Raw genomic sequence first — 12,993 nt, forward strand, 5'->3', positions numbered from 1 at the left:
TCATTTAGTCTACTACATTGTTAATATTTCACAAGTGTAATTTGCCTGTCTTATATGAAACACAACAATAACCAGCATGGTGAGATATTCCCAGAGGTAGCATTTCTATCTTGGCAGTAACCAATAGCAGTTTAATTGGACGTAAGGGCTATTCGTTCAGAAAGAATTGTGCCTAGTAAGTACTGTAGATGAAGTACAGTACTTACTAACTACCCATGAGTCACGAGGCCATAGAATCTAGAGGAGTACCTACTTTCATAAACCATTGTTAATGCTTCTCATGCCCACAGGTAAATAGATCAATCCTCATCAAAGAAGGTCTTTTTTCCCAACAGATGGAGAGGATTACAGCAATCCACAACCAGTCAAAACACAAAGAACAACTGACCATGTGGTTCCCATCCCTAAATACATCAACAACACAAGTGTTCAACTAAGACTCAGCAAACTTCTTGGAAGATGGGAAGAAAGTCTGGAAAAAGCAGAAACTGGGATATTTTTCTGGAAGGTTTTCAATTTCCTCACTTGTAAAAAAAATTAAGAATCCATAATTTATCTCCAAAGAGGAATCAAGGAGTCTTGGAACTCTTTTTCTCTATCAGCCAGATGGTTACTCCCATAGCACCTTATTTCCTGTATGCAAGCATTCACCACCTCACCCTCCATCTAAGCTGAGTACTGAGAGCAGCTAACACTAGGCCCTGTTCCTATTTACTGTCTTTGCTCACTAAGAAGTCCGGAACTTCCATACACTCCACACGTCCAAATTCTGTGCCTTACATGGCTGAAGGAGGTCGGGGGCATTTCTTATAGTCCCTGCTTTAATTTTCCCAAAGCATTTCCCTTCCTCATCCAATAAAACATGATGGAGGAAGGTCATTGGCCAATAAAGAAACTGCTTGGCCCTGTGGGTGGAGGAAATAGAACAAAATGCTGGGAGGAAGACGAAGTGAGGTCAGACTAGACAGCTCTCCTCTCAGGAGCAGACGCCTGAGAGAGACACCATGCCCTGCTCCTGGGATGAAGCTCCGAACCAGGATGGACATAGGCTAGAATCTTCCCGGTAAGCGCACCTTGGGGTGCTACACAGAGATGATTAGAAATGGGCTAAATTAATATGTGAGAATTAGCCTAGAAGAGAATGGGCCAAGCAGTGTTTAAAAGAATACAGTGTCTGTGTAATTATTTCGGGGCATAAGCTAGGCGGGCAGGCGGCTGGGGTGTTGGGGACACAGCCCCTCCGCCGCCCTTATTACTTCAAAAACAGTTTTGAAATTTTAGTAATTTCCAAGTTTTTTTTAAACAATCATAAGTTAAAAGTTAGAGAATTATAGGATACTTGATCGCTTTTCCTTATTTTGGTGTCCCTGGTGCCTATAAACTTGCCCAGCACACGTCGAGCATCTGTCCCATGCTCAGCTATTTGGACACGGTACTGATGAGAACACCGAACACCATTGTAGATGAGTCAGACTAACCAAATGTACACAGTGAGAAATAAGAAAGCTGAACAAAATTGCATCTTTGCTGTAAAGAAATTGAAAAGATATGTAATAACCTTGCAAAAATGAATCCTCCTAGCTTCCAATGTTTTCATTAGGGAACTCTACAATATATTTAAGGAAGCAATGATAATAACTCTTGGGGAAAACAGGGCAGAGAGAAAAACTTATAAATTCGTTTTTGAAGTGTGAATTAAGCTAATTCAAAGCTCAGAAAATGCATTAAGGGAAAGAAAAAGAAAAGAGCAATATTTCTCGTGGAAGTAATCACAAAAATTTAAGCAGATACTATTCAGCTCCTTACAAATTTAAGAATTTAAAACTTACTTTGTGAAAAAGGATCAAAATCCAGTATCTAAAATATAATCAACTACAAAAACAATTTCAGGAATGAAAAGAAACTGTGTTCTATTTTATTTCAAGTAAATACATTAATAGTGAAATAAGTAAAAATATTTTTCTAAATCACACAGACAAAATGGACAAGATGATGATTTCACTTATTACCTGGAATAATTATAGATACTGTCCTTAATATAATCAAGAATCCTGAAAATAAATCCAAAACACTTTTCACCTAGTATTATGTTTAATGATAAAAATGTAGATTGTTTCTTCCCAAATGAGTATCATGAGAAGATTGTTACTCATACTGCTTTAATTCAACATAATATTGGTAATGCCACCCAGTTAAACAACATAGTAAAAAGGAATTTGCATGTATGTCAATTGGAAGTGCAGAACAAATTTTCTCTTCATGGAGAAAATAAGATTGCCCATAATATGAAATTATATGCAAGTCATTTTATGAAATTTGTATATGAAAACACCTCAATTTCTATCATAATTTCAATTAAAATGGAAATTAGAGCTTTCATTTAAATATAGAAATACTAAATATAAATATAAAATAAATATATATTTTAATTTAAATATATGACTTATATTTAATTTAAATATAATTTCTGGAAATGACCAGACCCAGTAAAAGGTGAACAGGGGATTTCTTTCTTCTTTCTTTTAAAGAGTGTTAATATTTGATATTAAATAATAGTGTATACAGGACAATGAGCATCCTTAAAAAATATCTATGGCATTCTTTAAAACAGAGTAAACTTTATTACATTCAGTTTCTGAGGTCAGAACATATCTGGGTATGCTGGCTTGATTTATGTCAACTTAAATTCCTCCCATAGGAGGAAATTCCAACTGAGATAATGTCCCCATGAGACCGGACAGTGGGCCAGTCAGTAGAGGATTTTTTATTAGTGATCAGTGGGAATTGCTTATCCCATTGTCAGTGGTGCCATCTCTGGGCTGGTGGTCCTGTGTTCTATAAGAAAACAGGCTGAGCAAGACTAGAAGACTGAGCCAGCCATGGAGAGCAAGCCAATAAGCAGTACCTCTCCATGGCTTCTGCTTCAGCTCCTGCCTCCAGGTTCCTGTCCTGTTTGAGTTCCTGTCCTGGCTCCCTTTAGTGTTGAACTCTGATGTTGAAGTGCAATCCAAATAAACCTTCTCCTCCCCAACTTGCCTTTTGATCATGATGTTTCATCAAAACAACAGTAGCCCTATACCACTGAGTGATATGGAGATTGTGACAAACAGCTCTAAGTACATTATTACTGTATGAATAGTGTCACTGAGAGTGATGAAAAAGTCAGATACTGACCTCTGTGCCTTTGCATTCACGGAGTCTGTAAGAACCAAGGAAAATAATGTACATACACTGTGCTCTAGCTGGTAAGAGTTGTTTCCCTTAGACCTGCAAGTTGTCTATTGTGGAATAATTATGCATGTACACCTAAACTGAACACACATTTACAAGGGATATGCTATCTTGGGTAGAGAATGAGTAGTTACAAATAAGAATAGTGATTGGAAGCCAAGCATAGCAGCATATGACTTTATCCCAGCACTTCAGAGGAAATACAGGTGGACCTCTGTGAGTTAGAGGCAACATTGCGCACTAAATCTAAAGACAAACTTCCAGCTTTCCTTCTTTACTCGCTACACCCATAAAACATTAAAAAGTGAAGGAAGAAAGTTCCTGTGTGAATTAAAATAAAGAAATCAACACACACACACACACACACACAAAAAAAAAAAAAACCCAAACTTCAAAATCTTGTTATAGCAATGTAGGAGGCCCCTGTAACTACTTTGGAAAGAGTCATCCAACACTCTGGGGACTTTTGGGTGAGGAAAAAAAATGCACACTGGTTATTTTCATCCAGTATTATCTGGTTCCAGATAAAGTGGTTACAGGTCTGCCCTCATTAGTGTATGTATGGCTATACATACCACTGTAAGGAACTTGTGGCCCTAAAATATTGATACTCTCCAAATGCTTTTGCAAGAATTCAAATACAAGCTCAAATCCCAAATCAACAAACACGTGGCACCTCTGAAAGCCTTGGGATGGACCTTTCAGAGACGTATGGTCTAACTTTCACACCTATGTTTACTAACCTCCGAAGTAAGAGCCATCTGTCAACTTCATTTCTTTACTGGACTTGGTGATAACACCAGCAACACCATGCTGAATGAAGTACATTTTCTTCCCCACCGCTCCTTCTCGAATGATGTAGTCTCCAGGCTGGAACACCTCAAATCTCAGCTTGCTCAGCATGGCCGTCACAAAATTGGGATCCGCATTAGCAAAAAGGGGCATTGTAGCCACCAGTTTCCGGCAGTTGAAGTTGACTATTTCCTAAAGGTGGCAGGAGTGAGCACAAAGGAAGGGGAAACTGAGTCATTTCTGGGAGAAAAAAATATACATTGACTTTTAAAAACATGTACATACAGAATAAAGGCTAATATACATTTTTAAAAATATACGTAAATTGTAATCCGCATATGTCACCAATGTAATAAGTTTTGTTTTAATCTGTATTAAATTTCCATTCCAGTACTTCAGTTTGCATAGAAATACAATAAATCTTCAATAACATATTAATTAAATAATAAAAATACCAGCTATATTTTACTTATTTATTTTGTGTTTGAAATTACAACTTAAAGGTGGAATTTTGATTTTACTTTTATTTATTTAAAGAAAAAAACACAAAGTCCCATAGCTACGAGGTGCAGTGCTGCTTGTCCTGTAATTGATGATCTTGAACAAGTGGCCTGGTACCCACCAGAGAAGAAGAGACAGATGTAGCCAGTATGCATTTTTTTAAAAATCTTATTCAGATGAGAGTGAAAAGGAAATAGAGAGCAGGTGTTACCAAAGGCAGTCAGTGGATGATCATAGATGGAATCTGATTTCTGCTTGGCAAGAACAAACTCTCCTGAATCACCCACTGAAGTCTGAGTTGGAAGGAGGGCATCTCTCTTTTTCCTGTCTCCTTGTTTGCTGTCTAGACAGTCAGAAGCTCTATATGTTTGGCTTAATTTTGAAGATTTTAGCTCAGATTAAAAATATTTATGTCTCTCTAGACTAAAACAACAATATAGGAAAATGTTTTATTATAAACTTTGGAAGAGGCAAAGGTAATGCAAATGTTACCATTATGACATGTCTTCTAGCTCCTTCATAAATGAATCTAACATCAAGGTACCTATCATCAAAGAATATGAAAAAAAGTGCTACATTGAATTATTAATCTTCTTTAAGAAGCCTAGAAACTAAAACCACTTCCCATAAGAGGTGGAAACACTGTAAAATGGGAATATTAACAAAATTAGAACACTTGAAAGCTCTATCTGGGAAAATGTTAGTAATAAGGCCAGAACAGTTCTTGATATTATTTCACAAAATTGCCTGATACTGTCTTAACATATGTAAAAATTTCTAGGTGCTGAATAAAGAAAATTTTATAGCTACATGCAACAGACATTAATCTGCCAAAAAGAGGGTGAATTTCTGTGACAATCAATTTTGTCAGAGACCAATATGTTAAAAATAAACTAAGCACAGAAAGAAACATGCCACACGAGTTTCTTTAGATGTGAAATCTGAAACAGTTGATTCCATGGGAACAGAGAGAGAAAAGAAGAGAGATAATAAGCGGTGGAGCCCAAGATACTAAGTTATGGTTAGATATCATGGAGAAATTTTAGTGTGAGACTATATCAGACAACAACAACAGTAGCAGCAGCAACAAGAACAATATGCTGAACATTTCTGAAAGCCAGAATAAGTAAATTTGAATGTCTGTGCCATAGAAAATTAAAAGTTTTAAGAAACTAGGTATGTTTGCTTTGATTTGAATTCATATACATGCATTAAACAGCAGATGAACATCCATAATTTGTATGTTTTATGCATAAATTAAAAACTCAATTCAATTTAAGGTAATCCCAACTGATAACAGGACATTTAAATTCTGTATCGATAACAATCATTGTAGAAAGCTATATTTGGGGAGGCATGCAATTCTGCCGAGTTCTATGATGCTTATTATTATTCTGGACAGCGTTGCTCTAAAATGTTTTCACCATGGTAGCTATAAATATAATTACCATGATTGCACAAATGAATCACAGAGTGCTCTTAACAAATAAGGCTGTTGTAACATAGCTAAATTCCCACCTCAAACACGCTCAGTATTTTTATACTGTGCAGAAGACACAATAGCTTCCTTCTAGGAACTTAGGGAGACATTAACAAGTACACAGACCTGGAGACTTCTTAATTATTATATTTTAATGTTTTTTTAGTATTGTAAAGAACAGCTGGTCAATCTATAGCAAGTGAAACTTCATCATCTAGTACATCCTATTAAAGAATGCTACCATATTTGTCTCATTTTTATTTCTCATTCAATAGTCGGGTCTAGTTGTATTCAGAAGAACAAATGGACATATCTAGGTACATTTTTTTAAAAGCATCATTTTATTTTTTTAAAATATTTATTTATTTATTTATTTATTATGTATACAATATTCTGTCTGTATGTGGCTGGAGAGATGGCTCAGTGGTTAAGAGCATTGCCTGTTCTTCCAAAGGTCCTGAGTTCAATTCCCAGCAACCACATGGTGGCTCACAACCATCTAGGTACATTTTTAAAGATGGATAATTTCATTTTTGAGAATTAATGTTCTTCCTGAATGTGGTGGTGTAAATGAGAACAGTCCCCATGGGCTCAGATATTTGAAACCTCTGCCTCTAGGTGGTAGAACTGTTTGGGAAGGATTAGACAGTGTGGGTATTGAAGTAGGTGTGTTACTAGGAGTGGCTTTTTGAAATTTCAAAAACTCATGCCATTCCCTGTTATCTCTCTCTCTCTCTCTTTCTTTCTCTCTCTCTCTCTCTCTCTCTCTCTCTCTCTCTCTCTCTCTCTCTCTTCCTAGTGGGTATTGTCTCTACATGTAAAGTCTCATCTGCTGTTCAACCACCATTCTTCCTGCTGCCATGCTTCCTACTACTACAGTTACATAATATAATCCTCTCCAACTTTCTGTCCTCTGATTAATTGCTTTCTATTACAAGTTACCTTTGTCACAATGATTCATTTATTATTAAAGTACTTTTTAAACTCTTAGTTACGTTTAATAATAATTTCACCAAAAAGTTACTTGTATTTTATACGCAAGAATCAAAGTTTGCCTTGGTTATTAACTGCTCTAATATAATGAATCAAAACTTTTTGAAAACTAAGAAAAACTTATTTCCTATGTTAAATTAATTCTGTCCTATATGATCCTTAATGTGTTGGGTAAGCAGGAAGCATTTCCTGTTTTTCAGCACAAACCTGGCAGAGCAGTTCAAAGCAGAAGAAAACAGATGTCATGAAACATTACTAAGTGATTCAGAAGGATCTTGATGAGCAAGAACACAGGCCTACCGGAACTTTTTTTTTTTTAAAAAAAAAAAAAAATCCAGTGGTATACTCTTGTAAATGCAGCCCTAGAAACTTCTATATACAAGCAGTTCTGAGCAGACTTAGCAGGTTACAATTGTATGTTGATTCATTTACATGTATTCAAAACAACACTGGATAAAGAAGAGACCACCATATACTCGATAGGGAGAAACAATATGCTAGGGATAGAACAATTAAGAGGGAGGGGAGAGATGATGTGATTAGATTTTAGTTAAAGAGTAAAAAAAAAAAAAACACAAGTCTGGATTGTGAGGAAGTAGACTCCAGGTGACTGCACCGCTGAGCACACACACAGCACAAGCAGACTGTGTGTCCTTGCTACTCTTATGTCGCCTTGACACGGGCTATAGTTACCTAAAAGAAGGGAACCTCAACTGGGAAAATGACTCCCTAAGGATGGAAAGAAATCAGACAAGCTTGTAGGAAATTTTCTAAATTAGTGATCAGTGGAGGAGGGTCTAGTCATTTGTGAGTATGGACACCCCTGAGCTGGTGGTCCTGGGTTTTTTTAAGAGAGCAGACTGAGTAAGCCATGTAAAGGTCACCCCTCCATGGTCTCTGCATCAGTTCCTGCCTCCAGGTTCCAGCCTTGTTTGAGCTACTGTCCTGACTTTCTTTAGTAACTGTGATATGGAAGTGTAAGCCAAATAACCCCCTTTCCTCTCCAGTTTGCCTTTTCGTCATGGTAGTTCATCACAGCAACAGAAACGCTAAGTAGGACTAGATAGTAGCTGTTAGCAGTTTTCCAAAGAGAAAATGTAGAAACTAGAAAGAATGCAAGAACCACTGGTTTACAGCTTATCAGGTGTGCTCTATTATCTCAGTGATGATGACACATCATGCTTTCTAAATGCTACTGTTTTCTCATTTAACTATAATTTAAAACCCAGTGAACAGTTACATCATTAACAGAATCATAGAGATGAGCCTAATAGGTCTCAAAGAGGTGATTTAACAAAAATCACTTGAAATTCAGGAAATGAAGTCGGGTTTTTAGAGAAGTATATTGTCATTCTCAGACATTGTTTCCTACCATTGGGGGGTCAGCAGATAAATGGAGCTATTCAACTACTTAGTGTGGCTAGTGGGATTGAAAGGTTGAATTTTCACTTTACTGATTTCTAATCAATTTAAGTTTAAAGTTTAAAATTTGTCAGTTAGTTGTTGAGCAAAACCTGTCTGGAAGATCTTGGCCAGGCAATCACACTCAGCTGTGAAGTATGTGAAATCTGCATATTGGTTGTTTCTGAGGAGAATCTGGAGTCCAAATCATGATGTGCTATAAAAACAACACTGTGCTCCAGGTTGTGTACTGTAGACATTAAGAAACACAAACTCTCACTTTAATGATGCTCTAATATAGACTGCATTCTGAAATCTCATTTTAACTAGGTACATTAGAAATGAATTCACATTTCTTTTCATTGTTGATGTAACCATTTGGAAATTTAACATGATCTATGATTCATATTACATTCCCACTGGGCATTGGACAGCATTAGAAACTAGTTAATGCCATGTATAATAATATTTTAAAAGAAAAAATGACATGATGCATTTCTAGACATTTGAATCTCCAGTGAAACATTCTGCAAGACGAACAAGAAATAGAAGGGGGGTAGATTAGAGAGGCATATGGCGACAGTAAGGAGCTATATGTTGGCTCCAATTGAAACAACCACAGACCTGTATTATATATAGGTGGATACCAAGTGACAGTTCCGTAAAAACAGACGACTACTGAAAACCAGCCAAGATGGAATTGGGGAGTTCATATTGCTGCCAACGATCCTTAACTTCCTTCTATACTGGCATCTCCATATCATTAGCTTTGTAGATTTTCCTGTTAAAGCCATGTATCTGTCATACCACATCCTAAGTTTCCACACAAAGGCAGGAAAAGGCAAACAGGAACCACATTCTGGGCAAAGTCAAATCCATTCCTGGATTCTCTGATCTTTCACCACCTTAAGTCGTGAATAATTCACCCCTTCTTTAGTTAAAAATATCTGTGTGTATGAATGTTTCTTCTGCATGCATGCACGTGCGCCATGCGTGAGCCATGCCCACAGAAACCAGAGAAGTGTGTCAGAATTGCTGAAATTGTAATTACAGACTTGCGGGCTGCCAAGTGGGTACTGGAAACTGAACCTGGTTATTTTTCAAAAGCAGCAAATGTTCAGCTCTTTACAACATGCCCATTAAGGATCGATCCCAAATCTCTCCGAAGCTTTTCTCGTCCCCTTGAGTCTGTGCTCCTGCCTGCTCCTAAAGCTTCCCTATTCTTTGTTTGCCCACTTCGCAGAGGTTCTCTCTGTCATTGAGACTTCCCTTGTTGGTGACACAATATTTATCTTCTATAGACCTGTGCTGTATCATGGTTTTGTTTGATCCACAGAAAATAAGATTTGGATCCTAAGACTCCAAGAATAAAAAATAAATATATTGAAATCACCGACCAAAGTTAATTTTACGTGACCTCGCTTCTAAGGAAGTCACGTGCATGAGATCAATACTTGAAGAATTTGAGGTAATGCATGAAAATAAGGTATATGGAAAATTTAAAGAAGAAAAATAAAAACGTTTTGATATGTTAAGGATTTCTGACATATTCTTTGGTCCTGCAGCCTATGTTCAGTCCTTAATCCCCAGGGAAGTTGCAAGGGAAGCTGAATTGTCCAGCATGGCATTCAGTACAGAGAAGATCACTAGATTGCACTGACCCTTGTAGATAGGATTTCAAAATGCTTAAACATCAACAGAATACTCTAAGGATCATTGTCAGGTGTGGCCCTCATCTGAGGCATGATGCTCTGATTGACATGCACCAGTTGGGTGGAAGGATCTTGAGTGACCTGTCAAACACAAAATTTTCATTCCCGTTATTCTTTAGAGGAAGTCAGTATTCCACAGATGTATTTATGGAATTTTTCTAAACCATAGTATACCAGGCTCCAATCCAGATTTAAAGGATATGAATCTAAACCTTTAGGGGATATGACTCAAAGTCTCTACTTACATAGTCAAGTATGGCTCCTAAAATAAGTGAGTACCCAGAAGTCTAAATCTAGGCTTGAGGGAGGAAGTTATGTATGCATGTATTCAACATAAGTTAATTATAAATAATAAAAATAGTTTTGGCAAAAAATCAAGAGATAAATTATAAGTCACAATAAACCTCTTTTATTGATAGAATAAAGTGAAAATAAACCGTGATTTATGTTAACATTCCACGAAAATAAAAGGATTGGTAGTTACTTTGAAAGAAAACTTTTCCTTCTTTCACATTCTCAACTAATATTCATTTGATGGTTTGACTCCTAAACTGTAAGATGTTTACTTGGATATATAAGGAAATCACCTCAAGACAAGACAACAGCATTGCTTAAGGAATGTTTTAAAAGTGTATCTAGACAAGAAATGATAAGTTAAGAACTTGCTTCCACTTCTTTGCAACATTTCCTGTGATTTCTTTGTCTCTAAGGTGGGATATATACAGGTTCTTTCTCCAATTGAGACACTCTCTTTTGCTGTTCAAAAAAGTTTTTATTGCAAGTGATAAAGAATTTGGCCTCAAATATTATGGAATAGACTCCAAGGGAAAGAAATATTCACCCACCCACGGAGACAGTGGGGCTGATCTATTGGGAGCTCACCAAGGCCAGCTGGACTGTGACTGAAAAAGCATGGGATAAAACCGGACTCTTTGAAAATGGCGGACAATGAGGGCTGATGAGAAGCCAAAGACAATGGCACTGGGTTTTGATCCTACTTCATGTTCTGACTTTGTGGGAGCCTAGCCAGTATGGATGTTCACCTTCCTAGACCTGGATGGAGAGGGGAGGACCTTGGACTTTCCACAGGGCAGGGAACCCTGTCTGCTCTTCGGACTGGAGAGGGAGAGGGAGAAGAGTGGGGGGAGGAGGAGAAGAGTGGGAGGAGGGGGAGGGAAATGGGAGGCTGCTAGGAGGCAGGAATATTTATCTTTAAATAATTAGAATGAAAGCGTTACCAATAGAACAGAAGTAACTAACAGATGTGTAAAGCTTCCCAATTTTAAATTTATTTGATTTCCATCACATGGAGGCTAGCCAGTTGTATACTCTTATTAGCAAGTTAGTTTTCTTTTAGTTTCTGGAGAAAAAAAAAAGAAAATCTGTTTTCCTCAACACAACTGCATTCATAATGCACAAATTCTTTTGTATTCCTTTCTGTGTATACTTTTATGACAGACCATTTCCCATATTACAACGTAGCCCTCACTGACATTCTTTATAATACCCAGTTTTCCACTTTATATTAGTCATATTGTATATCTAATTCAGTCGGCAGAGAGGAAAACTGATGGCAATTGTGGACTTGAGTATTTTCCATTAGCACCTGCTTTAAAACCTAATTATACTATTAATTGCTAGATTAACAAACAGCCTTCAAGCTGTGAGTCAAACACTGAAATATTATTTACATCAGTCAAGATTTTATAAGTGCTATATGTATTGTTCAGGGTTATAGATGGAGTTGTGTTCCTCTAAACTTTATATACTATCACTTATAAATGTATTAAGAAAAAATACATCTAAAAGTTTATACAGTTAAAATAGTGATATCTTTATAAGAGTAGTCACAAACAAAACCAGCTAGGTTTTCAGTCTTGACCATTTGACTTTGGAATGATTTTAGATCTACAAAATATTTCAATACTATATAAGATGTTCCTAAGTATACCTCACTCAACTTTCCCAGGTATTTCTCTCTTTCTATCATTTTCTGTCTTTGAACTCAATATTATTACAAAAGTATTAACTGGTGACTGAATTTTCATTGTATCAGTGATTATTCTATGATATTTTTTAATGTTCCAGAACCAAGTCCATCTGTCACACCATTAAGTACAAAAGTTGCATCATCTTGCCTAAAGGAATTGAGGCTACTTATAGATAAACAAATGAATTGCAGATAAATTCAAGTCTGCTAAAACTTTTAAAATGTATTTTGTTTGAAGAAAGAGATTTTAATAGGGTCTTGAGTATATGTATGCTATGTATTCTAGGAAGATGTGGTATGTAACATGTGTGCACAATTTTGTGTGTGTATTACTAGAAAAGAATGAAAATTCCATATTAGAATCGAATCTTACATTTGAGACAACCCTTTAATAATTTGTAACATATAAATAATTATCATGACATACTTTAATATTTAAATTTAAGCAACTGTGGAAGCAATTCTTATTACTAAATATAATGTTTTACAATCCTAATATAATAGCAAACAGTCCTGTTTGACACTATTGTCTTTTGTTCTTTTATGTTTTAGGCCACTAACATGGTCTCACTTATTTAAAATTAGTTTGAAACATATTTGCTCTAGTTAATCTACACACTGGAAAATTTTACTTTCTCAAAAGAATGTATTAGTTTTCACTAGTATTATTTCTAAGGTTTAAAATTTATTGCAAAGCATTTCCCATAAAGAGGTTGGGTGTTTATGGGCTATTTTTGTCTTTTTCCCTATGGTCATTCATTAGTTCACTTTGAAAAAGTAAGTAAAATTCTATGATAACAATTAGCTGTATATCTGGTATTTATAATTTAAAAAAATTAGGTTTTGTGACATTATTCTTCAATTTCTCTTGATTTTCCTGATCCTCATTTATG

At 36.1% G+C, this 12,993-nt stretch overlaps 1 protein-coding gene across 1 annotated transcript in view; it reads right to left on the bottom strand.

Annotated features, from left to right (window-relative positions):
* Positions 1-12,993, bottom strand: part of Hcn1 (hyperpolarization activated cyclic nucleotide gated potassium channel 1) — a 359,593-nt gene that overhangs the window by 41,052 nt on the left and 305,548 nt on the right. Inside the window, exon 6 of the mRNA XM_041646700.1 lies at positions 3,975-4,215. Within this exon, the coding sequence (XP_041502634.1) occupies positions 3,975-4,215 (241 nt within the window). The remainder of the gene's footprint in view (positions 1-3,974; positions 4,216-12,993) is intronic.

The sequence above is a fragment of the Microtus oregoni genome, unplaced genomic scaffold, assembly GCF_018167655.1.
Source record: "Microtus oregoni isolate MIOR12 unplaced genomic scaffold, Mior012 000141F_ref0000236, whole genome shotgun sequence".
Taxonomy (NCBI): Eukaryota; Metazoa; Chordata; class Mammalia; order Rodentia; family Cricetidae; genus Microtus; species Microtus oregoni.